Raw genomic sequence first — 13114 nt, 5'->3', positions numbered from 1 at the left:
CAAAATTGTAAACCTGCCGTTCCCGGTGCACGCCACGACGTTCATTATAAACACGCAACTGCAGACAATAAAACGTGATGCGTGAATACAAAGGAATGGTCTGCAATGCTCTTTAAACACGAGAACAGCATTTAAACATAATTACCCCACATTCACTCCTCAACATTCAGAGACTGGGGGCATCACTGCTGTCTTCCCACTGCTCAAGCATTCAGATACACAAAGATCCTAACAAAAACCATAAAGCTTGCTTACATCTAGAATTGTCTTAAACACACATACTTCTATGCATGTTTTAGAGCACTGTAGCACAGCTTTGTATATTAGCATGTAATATACACCACTAAAACGGCATCAGAAACCTCAGTTTCACTGCAAAGGCACCAGTACCAGTTCCTGCCACTGCCCTGAATTTCAAGTCCTATACTGAACTCCCCACACACACACTCCTGAAGCTGGTGTTAGATCTTCTCTTCTGTGACAGAAATCCAAGTGTATGGGAAGAAAAGAAGAAATAAAAGCGATGTCTATCTTCCACCTTCCTTTCTAACAATCACACATCACAAGGCTGAATTTGCCTAACCAAGCCTTCTCAACAAAATTGAAGGGAAGCACCTGGGTCTGGGCAATCCCAAACACAAATAGGGGCTGGGTGAAGAAGGGACTGAGAGCAGCTCTGAGGAGAAGGACCAGGGGGTGTTGGTTGATGAGAAGCTCTGCGCCTGCAGCCCAGAAACCCAACCATGTCCTGAGCTGCACAGGAAGCAGCACAGCCAGCAGGACAGGGAGCTTTTTGGTCCCCTCCAACCCTAACCATTCCTTCATGCTGTGAAAGCACCTACCTCAGGACTGGACCATGTTCTCAGACATTAACAGAATGGCTGTTGACCTCCCCAATTTTATTTTAATAAATGTATTTACAGACATATCTATATCTATGTACCTGAATAATTCATTATTCTTTAGTAAATTCTCACACAGCACCTTGCAAAATTTACTGCTGGGAATGCTGGCTACACTACGGGACTTAAGATCAAGTCCTAAGATAACATCAGAATCCATATAAAGATTTCTATGGGAAAAAAAAATCTGAAAGTACAGATTTCCAAAAGCCTTTAATAAAAGATCTGCAACTTACGACTGAGAACAGTATATTAAGAACTGCAAAGATTCCAACTTCGTAAGCTCAGAAAAAAAATCTTATCAGTACTTTTAACAAAATAGAGGTAGATAGTAACAATGTATTCTGCACCAAAATGACTTATGTCTTAACACAGATACACTGGACAACTAATTTTTTCACAGTATGTTTAACTGATGTAGGAAATAAAGTTGACCAGATCTTTTTCAGAGAAAAACTCCAAAAATACTAGTAAGATGTCAACCTACAGTGAAGTATTTTGCACTGTCACGCAGCATCACCCACATCTAAATACGCAGGGTGTCTCAGTCTATACTAAACCAGAAATTCTGAAGATTATTCTATTTTGCCTACACAACATGGAAAAAATGACAAATTCCTATGTACTGAACAGTTTCCTTAGACAAAATGAAGCATCACATGCAAAGGTAACCTGGATTGAGATTTTTTTAAAAAAGTAAAAATTCCTGTTAAAGTTAGATAAAACCTGATCAGTGCTCTCATTTCCTTGTACTCAACACAAAGCCCACTGCAACTTTTTTCCAAACCTTGAAAAAGAAGTTAATGCCAGGCTTTGACCAAAGAATTCATCAGGCAACTAGACAACTGAGTTTTACCTTACCTAAAAGCCTGTAGAGAAAGCTTAAAAAAATTGTTAGAAATACTTGAGCATTCAAATACACATCTTCTCCTTCAAATTCTCTACAAGGAAAGATCTAACAAAAAGTCTCTTTATCCAGTTCTATCTTACCCTCTACTAACATAAACTGGCTGGAGAAAACTAACTAGCTGGCTTTTAAAACTGTCTGAAGCGACTTGAGACCTTCCTTAAGCATAATTACAAAGATTATCAAAGACTTCCTCCTCTTCACAATGACTTTTTACTGTATGTTTCAACAGGAATACCATTCCGTCTCAGCCAGGGTGTGTGGAATGTGAATTAAGAGGCAATTTTAGGGCTTCTGTGCAGACAAAGACGACTTCATCCTTCAGAGAACAAGTATTGTCCACCACTAGTTTTATTCTCAATTACACCATCAATAAATGGCAATTACTGTCTTCAAAGCTACGACAGCAGGATTTCCACCCAGCAACAAATTTAGGATCAACACTGTATTTGGTTACAAGTCACTGTCCTATAGAGGCCTTCTCTAGAATGCTTAATGTTAGCAAGTTTCACATACATACTCAAGGTATGCTCTATTTCAAATAACAGCCAAATTCTGTTGAAGGGACTCATCAATAAATGAAGACATTTGTATACTTAATGGAACCATGATTTGTTTTCACTGATAGCAGTTACTAAAGAAAAGGCTTCTTTCTTGGTATATAAAAGTGATGGCAAATGTGAACAGGACGAACTGTGTGGCATTAAGTGCATGGCTTAAGTAGGGTTTTGTTAGCAGTATTTTTTAATCACATTCTTTTAAAGTGCTTTGTGTGATCTATCATCAAAGCATGCTTGTGTAAAGACTAGCGAGCATAGTTATCACAGGAATACAAAAATCCAGCATTCACACTATTGCTTTGACTTCAATATTAAAAAAAAAAGCAGAGGCCCATATATTTAGATACAGATTAGAAATGTTTCTACATCTCTTATATACAGCCAAAGAACATGTTACACTCAGGTTATTAGAGCCAGCCTGTTCCGATACCGTTTACGAAGTGACAAAGCCCACAGTAAAGCTATTGCTTTACTTCTGTAATGTAAACACATCTCAAAGGCGAAAATGCTAACAGTTTCAGAGATGAGATGACTTAAATCAGAAAAACCAAAGCATCTGGGCACATCAACCTTTAGTCCCCACAAGGCTTAGCTCACAAGCTCGGGCTGTACATTTATTCTTCGAAGGACATCTTCTGGCATACAAAAGACAGGATTGACAGCCTTAATTTGTTCTTCTCCTAGTAGAGACAGTCCAGCGATTCCAAATAAGGTGTGAAACGGATCCACCTGGGAAAAGAAAAGAAGTCCATGTCCATTTCCAGAAGTCAATCAGCTTTTCATTTGTACCTAGTGCAGCTTTTGTTTGCTAGCAAGGAAACTGCAAAACCTCCATGGCTGGAGAAGCCAACGAAACTGAGCAAACTCATTTGTGCTGTGTTGGCAGGAAAGATATTTCCACATTTCCACAGCACGCATCTACAATACCATGATTTACTCAGATGCTTCTCCATTGTCTGCTGCCAAGAGAATTTTCAACTGTGAATTTGGCAGGAAGCACTCAGGTGTCTCCATTAGCATGCAATGTCATAGGGCAGCAGAAGCAAAGATAATAAAACTTTTAAAAGCAAACTTGATCATCTACAAGTTCCACATCTGTAAATTACTCATTTGCTCTTCAGCAACATTACAATGCTCTTTAATGTTTCTGAATACAAAGCTGTGCAATAAAATCTTGAGAGAGGAGCAGCAACCTACTGTGCTAGAAAACTGAAAGGAAAAACACAAGGAAGAAAAAACCCAGAAGAGACAGGAGCAGTTATTTGGTATTCAAATATTCCTTCATTGTATGAACCTTCACTAAAAGCACATGTAACTGCAGCAGACCAGGACGCCTCATGATAAGCATCCTGTGGTGGAGGTACTCAGCCGTTCTGCAGAAACCCACCCACAGGTACCTGTGCTGCCTGGTGCAGCGCATGTCCTGTCTGCATTAGGGAACCTCTGGGCCTTATTGCAAAGGCTCTACTCTGCAGCAAACCACGCTGAATTACCATGTTACGGCCACATGCAGGGTCTCCAACCACTGATCACAGCCTAGAAGGTTCAAACCACATCAGCAGCAGCAGCAGCATCATAACAACAACAACAGTAGTAGTTACTGTCCTCAAACCATTATAATTATTCTTACTCTACACTTTAGGAATGGCAAGACAGAATTTCCTTGTACAGATGGACAGGCCTAGAAGGGGAGGTACAACTTCATGTGCAAATGGAGTTACAGATTCAGCCTCTTGCTGAACAGTATGTGTGTGCAGGAAAACCCAAACTCCTAGAAGATATATCTACTGCTATATTGTCTGCTGCTTTCTGCAGTTTTCTTTACAGCAAATAAAAAAAAAAGAAGACAAAGCTGCTGTATTACAACTAGAAGCTAAAAAGCACAGCTACCAAGCTAAGTTATCAAGAACTGGCTGCCTTGAACTTAAAAAAGATGACAGAGCTGTCTTTTTGTCAAGTGGATCAAAACCTGATATACAATCACAATGTCAAGTCAAGAGACTAGAACCCAGAATTAATTAAAAAAACCCAAACAAACCAACACAAAAGCCCACCAAAACCCCAACCCCCTCCAAAACACTGCCCCCTAAACCAAAACAACAAAAACTCCACCCAAAACTCCCACAACAAACAAAAAAAACCTGATCCAACCAACAGAAACCCAACAGGGTCTGTTAGGAGTGAGTTTCTGCAGAGACAAAGCAAAAACCTGCAGGAGTCAGTGTTTCTATGACAGTGCCCATTCAGCAACGCATGACATGTAAAAACAGTCTGAAATGACCACTAATGTAATATGCAAAAAGTCTCCCAAAGGTGCTTGCATTACATACAGAGGAAAGGCTCTGCTAAGTTTCAATTCTAGCAAGACAGAAACAGCTCCAGTTTAATCTTGACACCAGAAAAGTGTTGACACTTTAAGCGTTAGGCTTTTCGTGGAGAATTCTGAAGAGGTAAAAAGTCTGTGAGCTCCTTAGAGATACAAAAACCTTCCCATTTTAAGAATGCCAAAGCACTTTCCACATGACAGACCAGAGTAAAAAGATTTTTCCCCCCTCCCCCAAGTAGGAATTGGGTATCAGCTTGCAAAGAAATAGAAAGTTACTCCACTTTTTGAGGCATTTGTAGAGAAAGGAGAAGATGAGTGAGCTGCAATAAAAGAGCAAAGGCTTCCCCCGACAAACAAGCAGCCAAGTGTTCCGCAGGAGCTGCACCGAGGTCTTGTAATAATTTACCTGTCCAGCACCCTTGAAAGACATGAACTGCATTTACCATTTTACCTGGACAATCTCAACTTTTCCACTTGAGACCAGAGGAACAGACCAGCCAAGCCACAGCTGCTTCCTCAGCCAAGCAGAAAATCCACCCCTCTCCACATCGCTCTCACAAAAGCTTCTTCCCTTCTCCATAAAGGCCAGCGACAGGATTTATTCAGTGGCCGGGCTGGCAAAGAGCAAAAGTTACCGCTCTTAGCGGAAACTTACGGCTCATTTAGATCAGGCAAAACCACCAAGAGTTGAAGACAACTTCACCTGCGCTGGACTCCCGCTCGCATATCCTTTTACAAAACTAAACAAACCTCCCCAAACCCTACAGATCCCAAAAACCCCTCCACCAAACACAGCATTCTGAGAGATCTTCCAAGTGGTCTCATGAGAAAGAATTTACGTGGTAAGCTAGGGGAACCAAACCCGAATTTGTAAGGAATGGCAACTGACTTCAGTGGGGATACTACAGTGCAAGTGCAATATAAAATACCTGCTCCCCGAAAGCAACTCAACCCTATTCTTTCCTAAAAGTACACTACAAGCTCTGCGAAACACACCTGGATCATGAACTGAGTTACACTCAAAAGAGAAAACTTACTTTTTCAGCTGAAGTTTCCAATTAAGTCTATTTTATGTAGTGAAGGGTTATTTACCATATCTCCTGGTCTGTCGGCAAATCCTCCGGTCTCCTCATCCTGGCACGCCAGAATGAAGCAGCGCAGCTTCTCCCTGTCGATCCAGTGCAGCCTCCCGATCATCTTCAGGGATGCCAGCACCCACCACGAGTAGCACACGTCGGGCAACTGGTGAGCAGAGGAGATTGTAATTTGGTTTGGTTTTAAACATGATGCTGCCTGTTCTATTAGAGATCCTGCACATTACTGGGTCTGCTGTCATAATACTGCTGCAGAAAAAGACGACTTGAAGAGCTTCTTTTGGATAAAAGAGAAGAAAGCTCCCAGATAGTCTGTTTTCAGAGGACTTCCCTTTTTCAGGAAGGGAAAGTCTCCTTTTCAAACCTCCTCCCTTCATTAAACAAAACCACAGGAATGTGATTTTGGAACAGCCGTCATCTTCTGTGGGAGAGGCTAAAAAAACCCCAAAACACAGCACCTTTTTCAGAAGTAAGAACAAAGCACTTCATATCAACTGGGTTGTTTGGTTTTACCTGTTGGTTGGTTATCTATTTGTGTGTGGAGATTGTTCTAGGTTACACAATTTCATGGTGTGATGTGGAACACTTACACCCAGGAGTTACATGCAGAAAACCAGTACTTTTTGTACAAAAATACAGAACGGATCGTTCCCAAAGCCAGAATATGTCCCAGCCCTCATGTACAAGTGGTCAGACAGACATCCCAGCACTTTCCTAAAGCCAGCGCAGCCGAGGGCTGCACAACCTCACTAATGTTTATAAATTTGTAAAGGGCGAGTGTCAGGAGGAAGGAGCCAGGCTCTTCTCTGGGGTGTCCAATGACAGGACAAGGGGCAATGGTCCCAAGCTGGAGCACAGGAGGTTCAAGCTGGAGATAAGAAAAAACTTTTACTGTAAGGGTTACAGAGCATGGCCCAGGCTGCCCAGAGAGGTTGTGGAGTCTCCTTCTCTGGAGGCATTCAAAACCCGCCTGGACACATTTCTGTGTGACCTGGTCTGGGTGATCCTGCTCTGGTAGGGGTTGGACTGGATGAGCTTTCAAGATCCCTTCCAACTCCTGATATTCTGTGATTCTGTGACAAGTGCCAGTGACAAAATCAGTAATCAAAACGAAGGCCTGACCTCCTTGAAAAGTTCACTAAATGTTTCATAGGAACCACCACACTTCCCAGTACTTCAGCTTTAGGAAAAAAAAAATAACCTCTCCTGAGTATGAGCAAAGGAAAGCAGCCACTCAGTACCTTCTCTGGTCGCCCGTTGAGGCCTCCGGAAGGCAACTGACGCTCACAGAGCCACCAACCCAGCAAGTCAGCGTTTATTTGATGCAACTGGTCTGTTATAGCCAGAAATCCTGTGCAACAATAGATCTAGAATTACAGACATAAATTTTGTGTATTTAAAAACTAAGTATAGCTTAGCAGACTAAATGCAGGAAGATCTCAAAGCAGGAATACAATACAAAATAAACACACATTTCAACTTTGAGTTTCAAATTAGTTTTACTTTTCCATTAGAAAAGTATGCTATTGTTACAGTCCATTTGTATAAAAGTACCAGTTACACAATGCCACTACAGAGCAGTAAGATTTTGATTATATAAGACACTAACGCACGGTTTGGAAAAAAATCCCAAAAGATGAGGAAGAGCCACACAGTGCTACTTCAAAACCACACTCTCAAGCCAGAACACTCAAACTGATTTCTGCAGGCTGGGCATGGCCTCTATGAAAATTCTGCATCAGCCTATGGTTTGTTCCTGTATGTGCCCCAAGAGTTCATTACCCTGGCCATCCCACACACATTCAGTCACATTAGGCTTACTCTCAGTGTGCCACGTAATGTATGTGCACTGATTAATCCCTGCTCATTTTGTCCTGGGAAACAGCAATTACAGTACAACAGCACACCCCAGGCACATCTCATGCGGTCACCAAGAAAGCAACCAAGCACAAACTGTAAGGAACCCCAGTACCAATCGAAGGCTGTTCATCACCACCTTTCCTAACAAAACACACCCCAATAAGACAACAGCAAGGCAACAACAAAAGCACACATCAGCAGGGATCTGCCTATCCAAGAATACTGCAAAATAAGTGTCGTATTCCCAGAAAACCTCTGAACTACTGTGCAGGCGAAGGAGCTTCCCTTCACAGCATTTGAAGGTGCATGTGCATAGGCACAGCAGACCCAACCCTCTTAGGAAACGCCAGCTGCAAAGAGTGGGCTCAGGTCAATCTGAGTTTCCTCAACACCAGAACATGCCCAGCCACTCAGAACACATGGGCAAAGATAAGGTACGTGTACCAGGCTTACTTTTCTGATTTAAAATATAAGGGGTTGGGGGATAAACCCAACACTTTTTCTCAACAAAATAGCTCCAGCATTTTCATGTGCCAAGGTGAATCCTGGCTATGGCACTGCTCACCGGAATTATGTAAAATAAACAGGTGATTGCAACAGCATTAAAATACTTTATTAAAAGTTGATTTCTATTCATAAATTCAGGTTAAGTGCAATAATCCCTCCCATTAACAAATAAAACCAAGAAAGGTAGTTTTTATGTAAACTTCCTGCTGGAAGAAGTCATTGAGATTCTCTTCCTCGAGAGGCCCCTTCATCTGTTCCAGTTACAGTACCACATCCTCAACTGGGTTTTACTGAGCATTTTTCAGAATTCACTGTCACTGCTAAAACACACTTTAGCACCTACCACAAAACATGGTAAATGTTACCAAGTCTGAGTTAGACATCTACTCTTGAAACGGACTTTCCTCAAAAAATTAGGCAAGCCTCCTCTTGAGAGGGTTCACATCTCATTTTCAGTTGAGTTCATCAGCTGATAAATATCAAACATTATACAACTAACCTGTATGTTTCATTATGACTTATGGCAGGCACAGTGACAGATGGTCCAGTGCATCCATTAATACCTATTTAAAATTCTCTAAAAATCCTCATGCTAACTACTCCAACACCATTGTGTGGAGACTGAAATACAGTCCTAAAAGTTGTTCCTATACCATCTTTTTTTTACTCAAGAGTCTCCAATTGTCTTTATCTACCTATTTGTTCGTTTCTTTTAACTAAGGTACTAGAATCAAGCATTTGGAAACAAAGTACATCGACTGGTGTCACTGAGAGATGTTGTAAAGACATATACAGGCAGTAAGTGTTGCTTGCTAACGTAAAACATTTCCATGTAAAGAAAACCTCACCTGTCCTGCATGTGACTCGGAGCCTGGTCTACAGCCAAATCCTCCGTCGAAGTTCATACAGGACAACACGAACTCCACGGCCTTCCCCACATCGATGGCATCCAGCCTGCCCTGCACCAGAGAAGCAAGCGCTGCCTTTGTGTGCTGCCAGGCTCGACTGGGGCTGCTCAGCAGCACCAGAGGAGCCCGTGCTCGGGCAGCGACTCAGGACTTACCAGGAGGGCGAGCGTTGCTGTGGCACAGAAGGAGAACCTCGTGTCTATTTCTCCTAGAATGAGGGGAAGGGAAAGACAGAAGAGTGCTTTTATTAACAACAAAAATAATACATTTAAATCACCACTGAAGAAATGGAGCAAAATGTTAAAATACTAGGGTTTACACCAAACAGCAGAAATCACCCCAAATCTGCCCCATTTCTTTTTCCAGCTGCAGATTATTTCCTTGGTAATTTAGAAAGCGCACATTACAACTCAAGTCATCTGTACGTTTACTGCACACAAAAGTGAACAACTCATTTTGAGCTGGCGTGTAGTCAGATCTCTATCCCAACCAATTCAACTAGTGGTAACTTACAAATAACCACATAACTTTAGAGTTTCTGTAGTGCCCTACTAAATAACTGCAGAGCAGTAGGCTCAAAAACACTCGGACATAGCTCTCAATCTGCCTTAAATCTGGGCAGAAGTAGAAGCTGGTTTTGTTTTTGGAGGAAGACTGATGAAAGTTGCAAGTTTTCTTTTCTGAACTTACACCTGGACGCTAAACCAAAACCACTGTGCTTACAGCAGCGTACAGCTTGGCAAGCCTATACCAATACAGCTCTCCTACCACAACCCCCAGTAATTAATACTTGAAGTCAAAATTTAAACTTGAACCCAGCAGCAAACATTCATTTTTTTGTCAAGCCGAAGCAAGACTTTTCTGCAGGAATCCCCTGGCTGAAGCAAACGTGAACTGCACCACCCGTTACGCTCCCTGGCTGTGCTGTGAGCGCTGTTGGAAATCACGCACACCCGCTGTGTGTTTGCTTCTCCGCTGCGACACAAAGGATGCAGCGAACTGCGAACACCACAGCACACGGCGTCAGCTGCCTCTGCAGCAGCACAGAGACTGCCCTGATCTCCACTGCCACACTGTACCAGAGCAGTCACATCAGTGGCATGTAGCAGGTTTTACTGACATTTAACCATTTCATGGGGATAAGCATTTTTAGAGTGACTAAATATTTATGCTTCAGCTTAAAAAAACCACCTTTGTTCAGAAAGAATTGATGTGCAGAAACAAAATCAGCATTTACAGAAGTTCATGAGTACAAAACCAGTTTTTCTCATTCCCATACAGTGAAAGATCTTTTCACAGCCAACGTGGATAAAGATCTTCACCGACTGCCATTAAATAGCATTACTATTACTATTACTATAGCATTACGAAATACTGCTCATGCAGTGGCACATCTGGTACATCAAAGCACTGCCAAGTCACAAATGTCCCAAGGTTTTCTTTAAGACCTGGACAATTTATTTTTAATACAAGAATGGAACTGAAGATTAGAATATTTATGAAAGGAATGAGACCCATCTCTGTCCTCCACAAAACCTCTTTTTTCATAGCTCAGAAAATAAAAACATTCCTGTGCAATACACAGGCAAAAACCCCATCCAAGGAAACTAAAGTTCACAGACTCACACATCTCAACCCAGTCACTGAATTTTAAAGATCTATAAATTACCCCATTTGTCTCCAGCAAATGATCCATCTTCTTGTTGCAAGTTCTGTATATAGTCAACAATTTTATCTACGTCAACAACATGGAGACTATCATATAAGATCAGAATCTGGAAAACACAGACACATTAACAATCAGAGAGAGGTAAAAATTTTAAAAATTAATTTCTTAAAAAAAGGAAAAATCCTGGATTTATAAAAGACTATTTAATTGACTGTGAATGCTATTTGATAAGGTTTATTAAAATAAAATTTCATTCACTGCAGTTCATCTGTCTCTGTCTAAAAACTGTAAGAAAATCTTAAATGAAAATGAAATGAAAGTGGCAACTCCACCACTTTCCTGAGCAGCCCCTTCCAATGCAGTAGTAAATACATTAAAAAACCAAAAACAAACCCAAAAACTTTACTCTTATTCTGGTCATACATATCTTTCACCTCAATGTACATTGAGGTGAAATTATAAAATCCAAACTCATCTACCAAAAACTCCAGTAAATCCTGTAGCTAGAAAGTATTTCAAACAACTCTTACAAAATTTATAAAAAAATGCAGTCACCATTAAATGATCATTAAAAGTAGAACATTCCCAAATCTGGCATTTTTAAAGAAAATTATACAGCCAAACAAATCCTAGAGTTTTGTGTATTAGATTTTATTTTTTTTTAATAAGGCACCGAAATAATTTTTGCCACTGGCATCCAACAGTACCTGGTTCACAAATCTGCAATCACCAACACCGTTAATTACAAGAGTTTATCTGGAGCTGCGCTGTTGTGTTTACCTGGACAGCACTGAGGGTGTAGAGAAGGTGAGGATCGTGGCCCGTGCTGGCGCTTATCCCCCCGCACTCGTGTTGACACGACTTGATGAACGCCAGGATCTCCTCCTTGTTCATGCGGTGCAGCTGCCCCAGGAGATCCATTGCCGTCAGCCCCCAGTAAACACCGCTCATCCGCAGGTACTCCGACATGCAGTATTCCTAAGCAGGACACTATTTTAGTTCTTAATCAGGTAAGCACAGCATCAAGACAGAGCCACCTTCCATCCCACTGACAACTCGCTGCGCATCAGCCGCTCAGACACCCTGCACATCACGTGTGTGCAACACACACGCACACAGGCACGTGCCCCTGCACGCAGCCACACACGCTGCCTTCCCTCCCTCCCCTCCATTTCCTAGTTCAAAGCATCAAGCTTAGTGGCAAATTAAACACATACAAGTAGTTAGGCATCAGTTCTCTTCAGATAATCAATTTTTATCTTGGCACCCAAGCTGCCGCTCAAATGACAACCACAACTAGTCTCAAAAACAACAGGTCTAACATTTAACGACACTTACATCCAAGCACCAAGCCTGCCACCATCTAGAGGTGCACTAGGAAGTGAAATCTCATATTCAGTTATTTAACATTGATTACAGTGCCTACCCTACCCACAAACGTTATTTTCTCCATGCAGTACCTTTTAAGCACAAGAACAGCAATTGTAAGCAATAGTGCTCAGAGTTCTGGTGTGGACAGTAAGTGCAACTTTGCTGTTCTGCGGATATAAGCAGTTATTGATATTTTTCACCTGCTGGAACAGGAATCCTATTGCTGTGGATTACATCTGATAGTCCACGACTATAAAACTGATGCTCATTAAGGTGTTTACCAAAGCCAGTGAGCACAGAGCAGTGCTGCGGTACAATTCAGGACACTGCCCCATTGTAAAAGCCACGAGCAGCTACACTCCTCGTGCGCTTCATCAGTAGATGAAGGAACAAGGAGTTAATTTCCCAGGTCTCAGAGCTAAACTATCTCCAAATTTATTCTCAGATAACCCTAATGTCAAAACTCATCACAGACCCAGGGAAATTAACAGAGGCATCTTTCTTTCACACTTTGGATTGCAGGGCGAGGAACAATTATCCTGTAAGCATACATCAAACTTAACTCTGAGTAAGTAAAAAAGAGTGATTATTACTGCTAATAAACCCACAGCCACACCGAAACAAACCGGTACCTACATAATCGTCTTTCTTTGTTCCATACGAAGCGATATAGTCCGCGTGTTTCTCCGACAGTAATGTGCTTGGGGCGTCGGGTTTGATGATAATGTCCTTTTGCGGTGTCCCCTGTGAAGAGCACCAAGGCATCAGCTGCCCTGCCTCTGCGGGAGGTCTGTGTCCGGGTCCACCCCGGCAGTGCTGTGTGGGAACCGACGCCCGGCCCTTCCGCACACGGGGCTGAGCCCGCTCCTCGCACCGACACCCCCCAGCCCGGCCAAACCCTTCCCGGGGAAAGGCTGCGAAGGAAGCCTTCCAGTAAAGCTCAGAAAAGTCACCAATTCGCCACAAATAAACTGAAAACGAGACAGCGGAAGCAGCCGCACCTCGACGTC

General features: G+C 42.1%; 1 protein-coding gene across 1 annotated transcript in view; it reads right to left on the bottom strand.

Annotated features, from left to right (window-relative positions):
- Window positions 1-2957: 2957 nt before the first annotated feature.
- Window positions 2958-13114, bottom strand: part of RABGGTB (Rab geranylgeranyltransferase, beta subunit) — a 19441-nt gene continuing 9284 nt past the window's right edge. Inside the window, exons 2-9 of the mRNA XM_010185640.1 lie at window positions 12741-12848; window positions 11514-11711; window positions 10734-10839; window positions 9220-9272; window positions 9005-9115; window positions 7031-7156; window positions 5788-5937; window positions 2958-3098 (exon numbers count right to left, since the gene is read on the bottom strand). Of these exons, the coding sequence (XP_010183942.1) occupies window positions 2958-3098; window positions 5788-5937; window positions 7031-7156; window positions 9005-9115; window positions 9220-9272; window positions 10734-10839; window positions 11514-11711; window positions 12741-12848 (993 nt within the window). The remainder of the gene's footprint in view (window positions 3099-5787; window positions 5938-7030; window positions 7157-9004; window positions 9116-9219; window positions 9273-10733; window positions 10840-11513; window positions 11712-12740; window positions 12849-13114) is intronic.

Source organism: Mesitornis unicolor, unplaced genomic scaffold, assembly GCF_000695765.1.
Source record: "Mesitornis unicolor isolate BGI_N332 unplaced genomic scaffold, ASM69576v1 scaffold29995, whole genome shotgun sequence".
Lineage (NCBI taxonomy): Eukaryota > Metazoa > Chordata > Aves > Mesitornithiformes > Mesitornithidae > Mesitornis > Mesitornis unicolor.
Note: the sequence above shows the minus strand (reverse complement) of the source record. Positions and strands in the feature narration are given on the sequence as shown.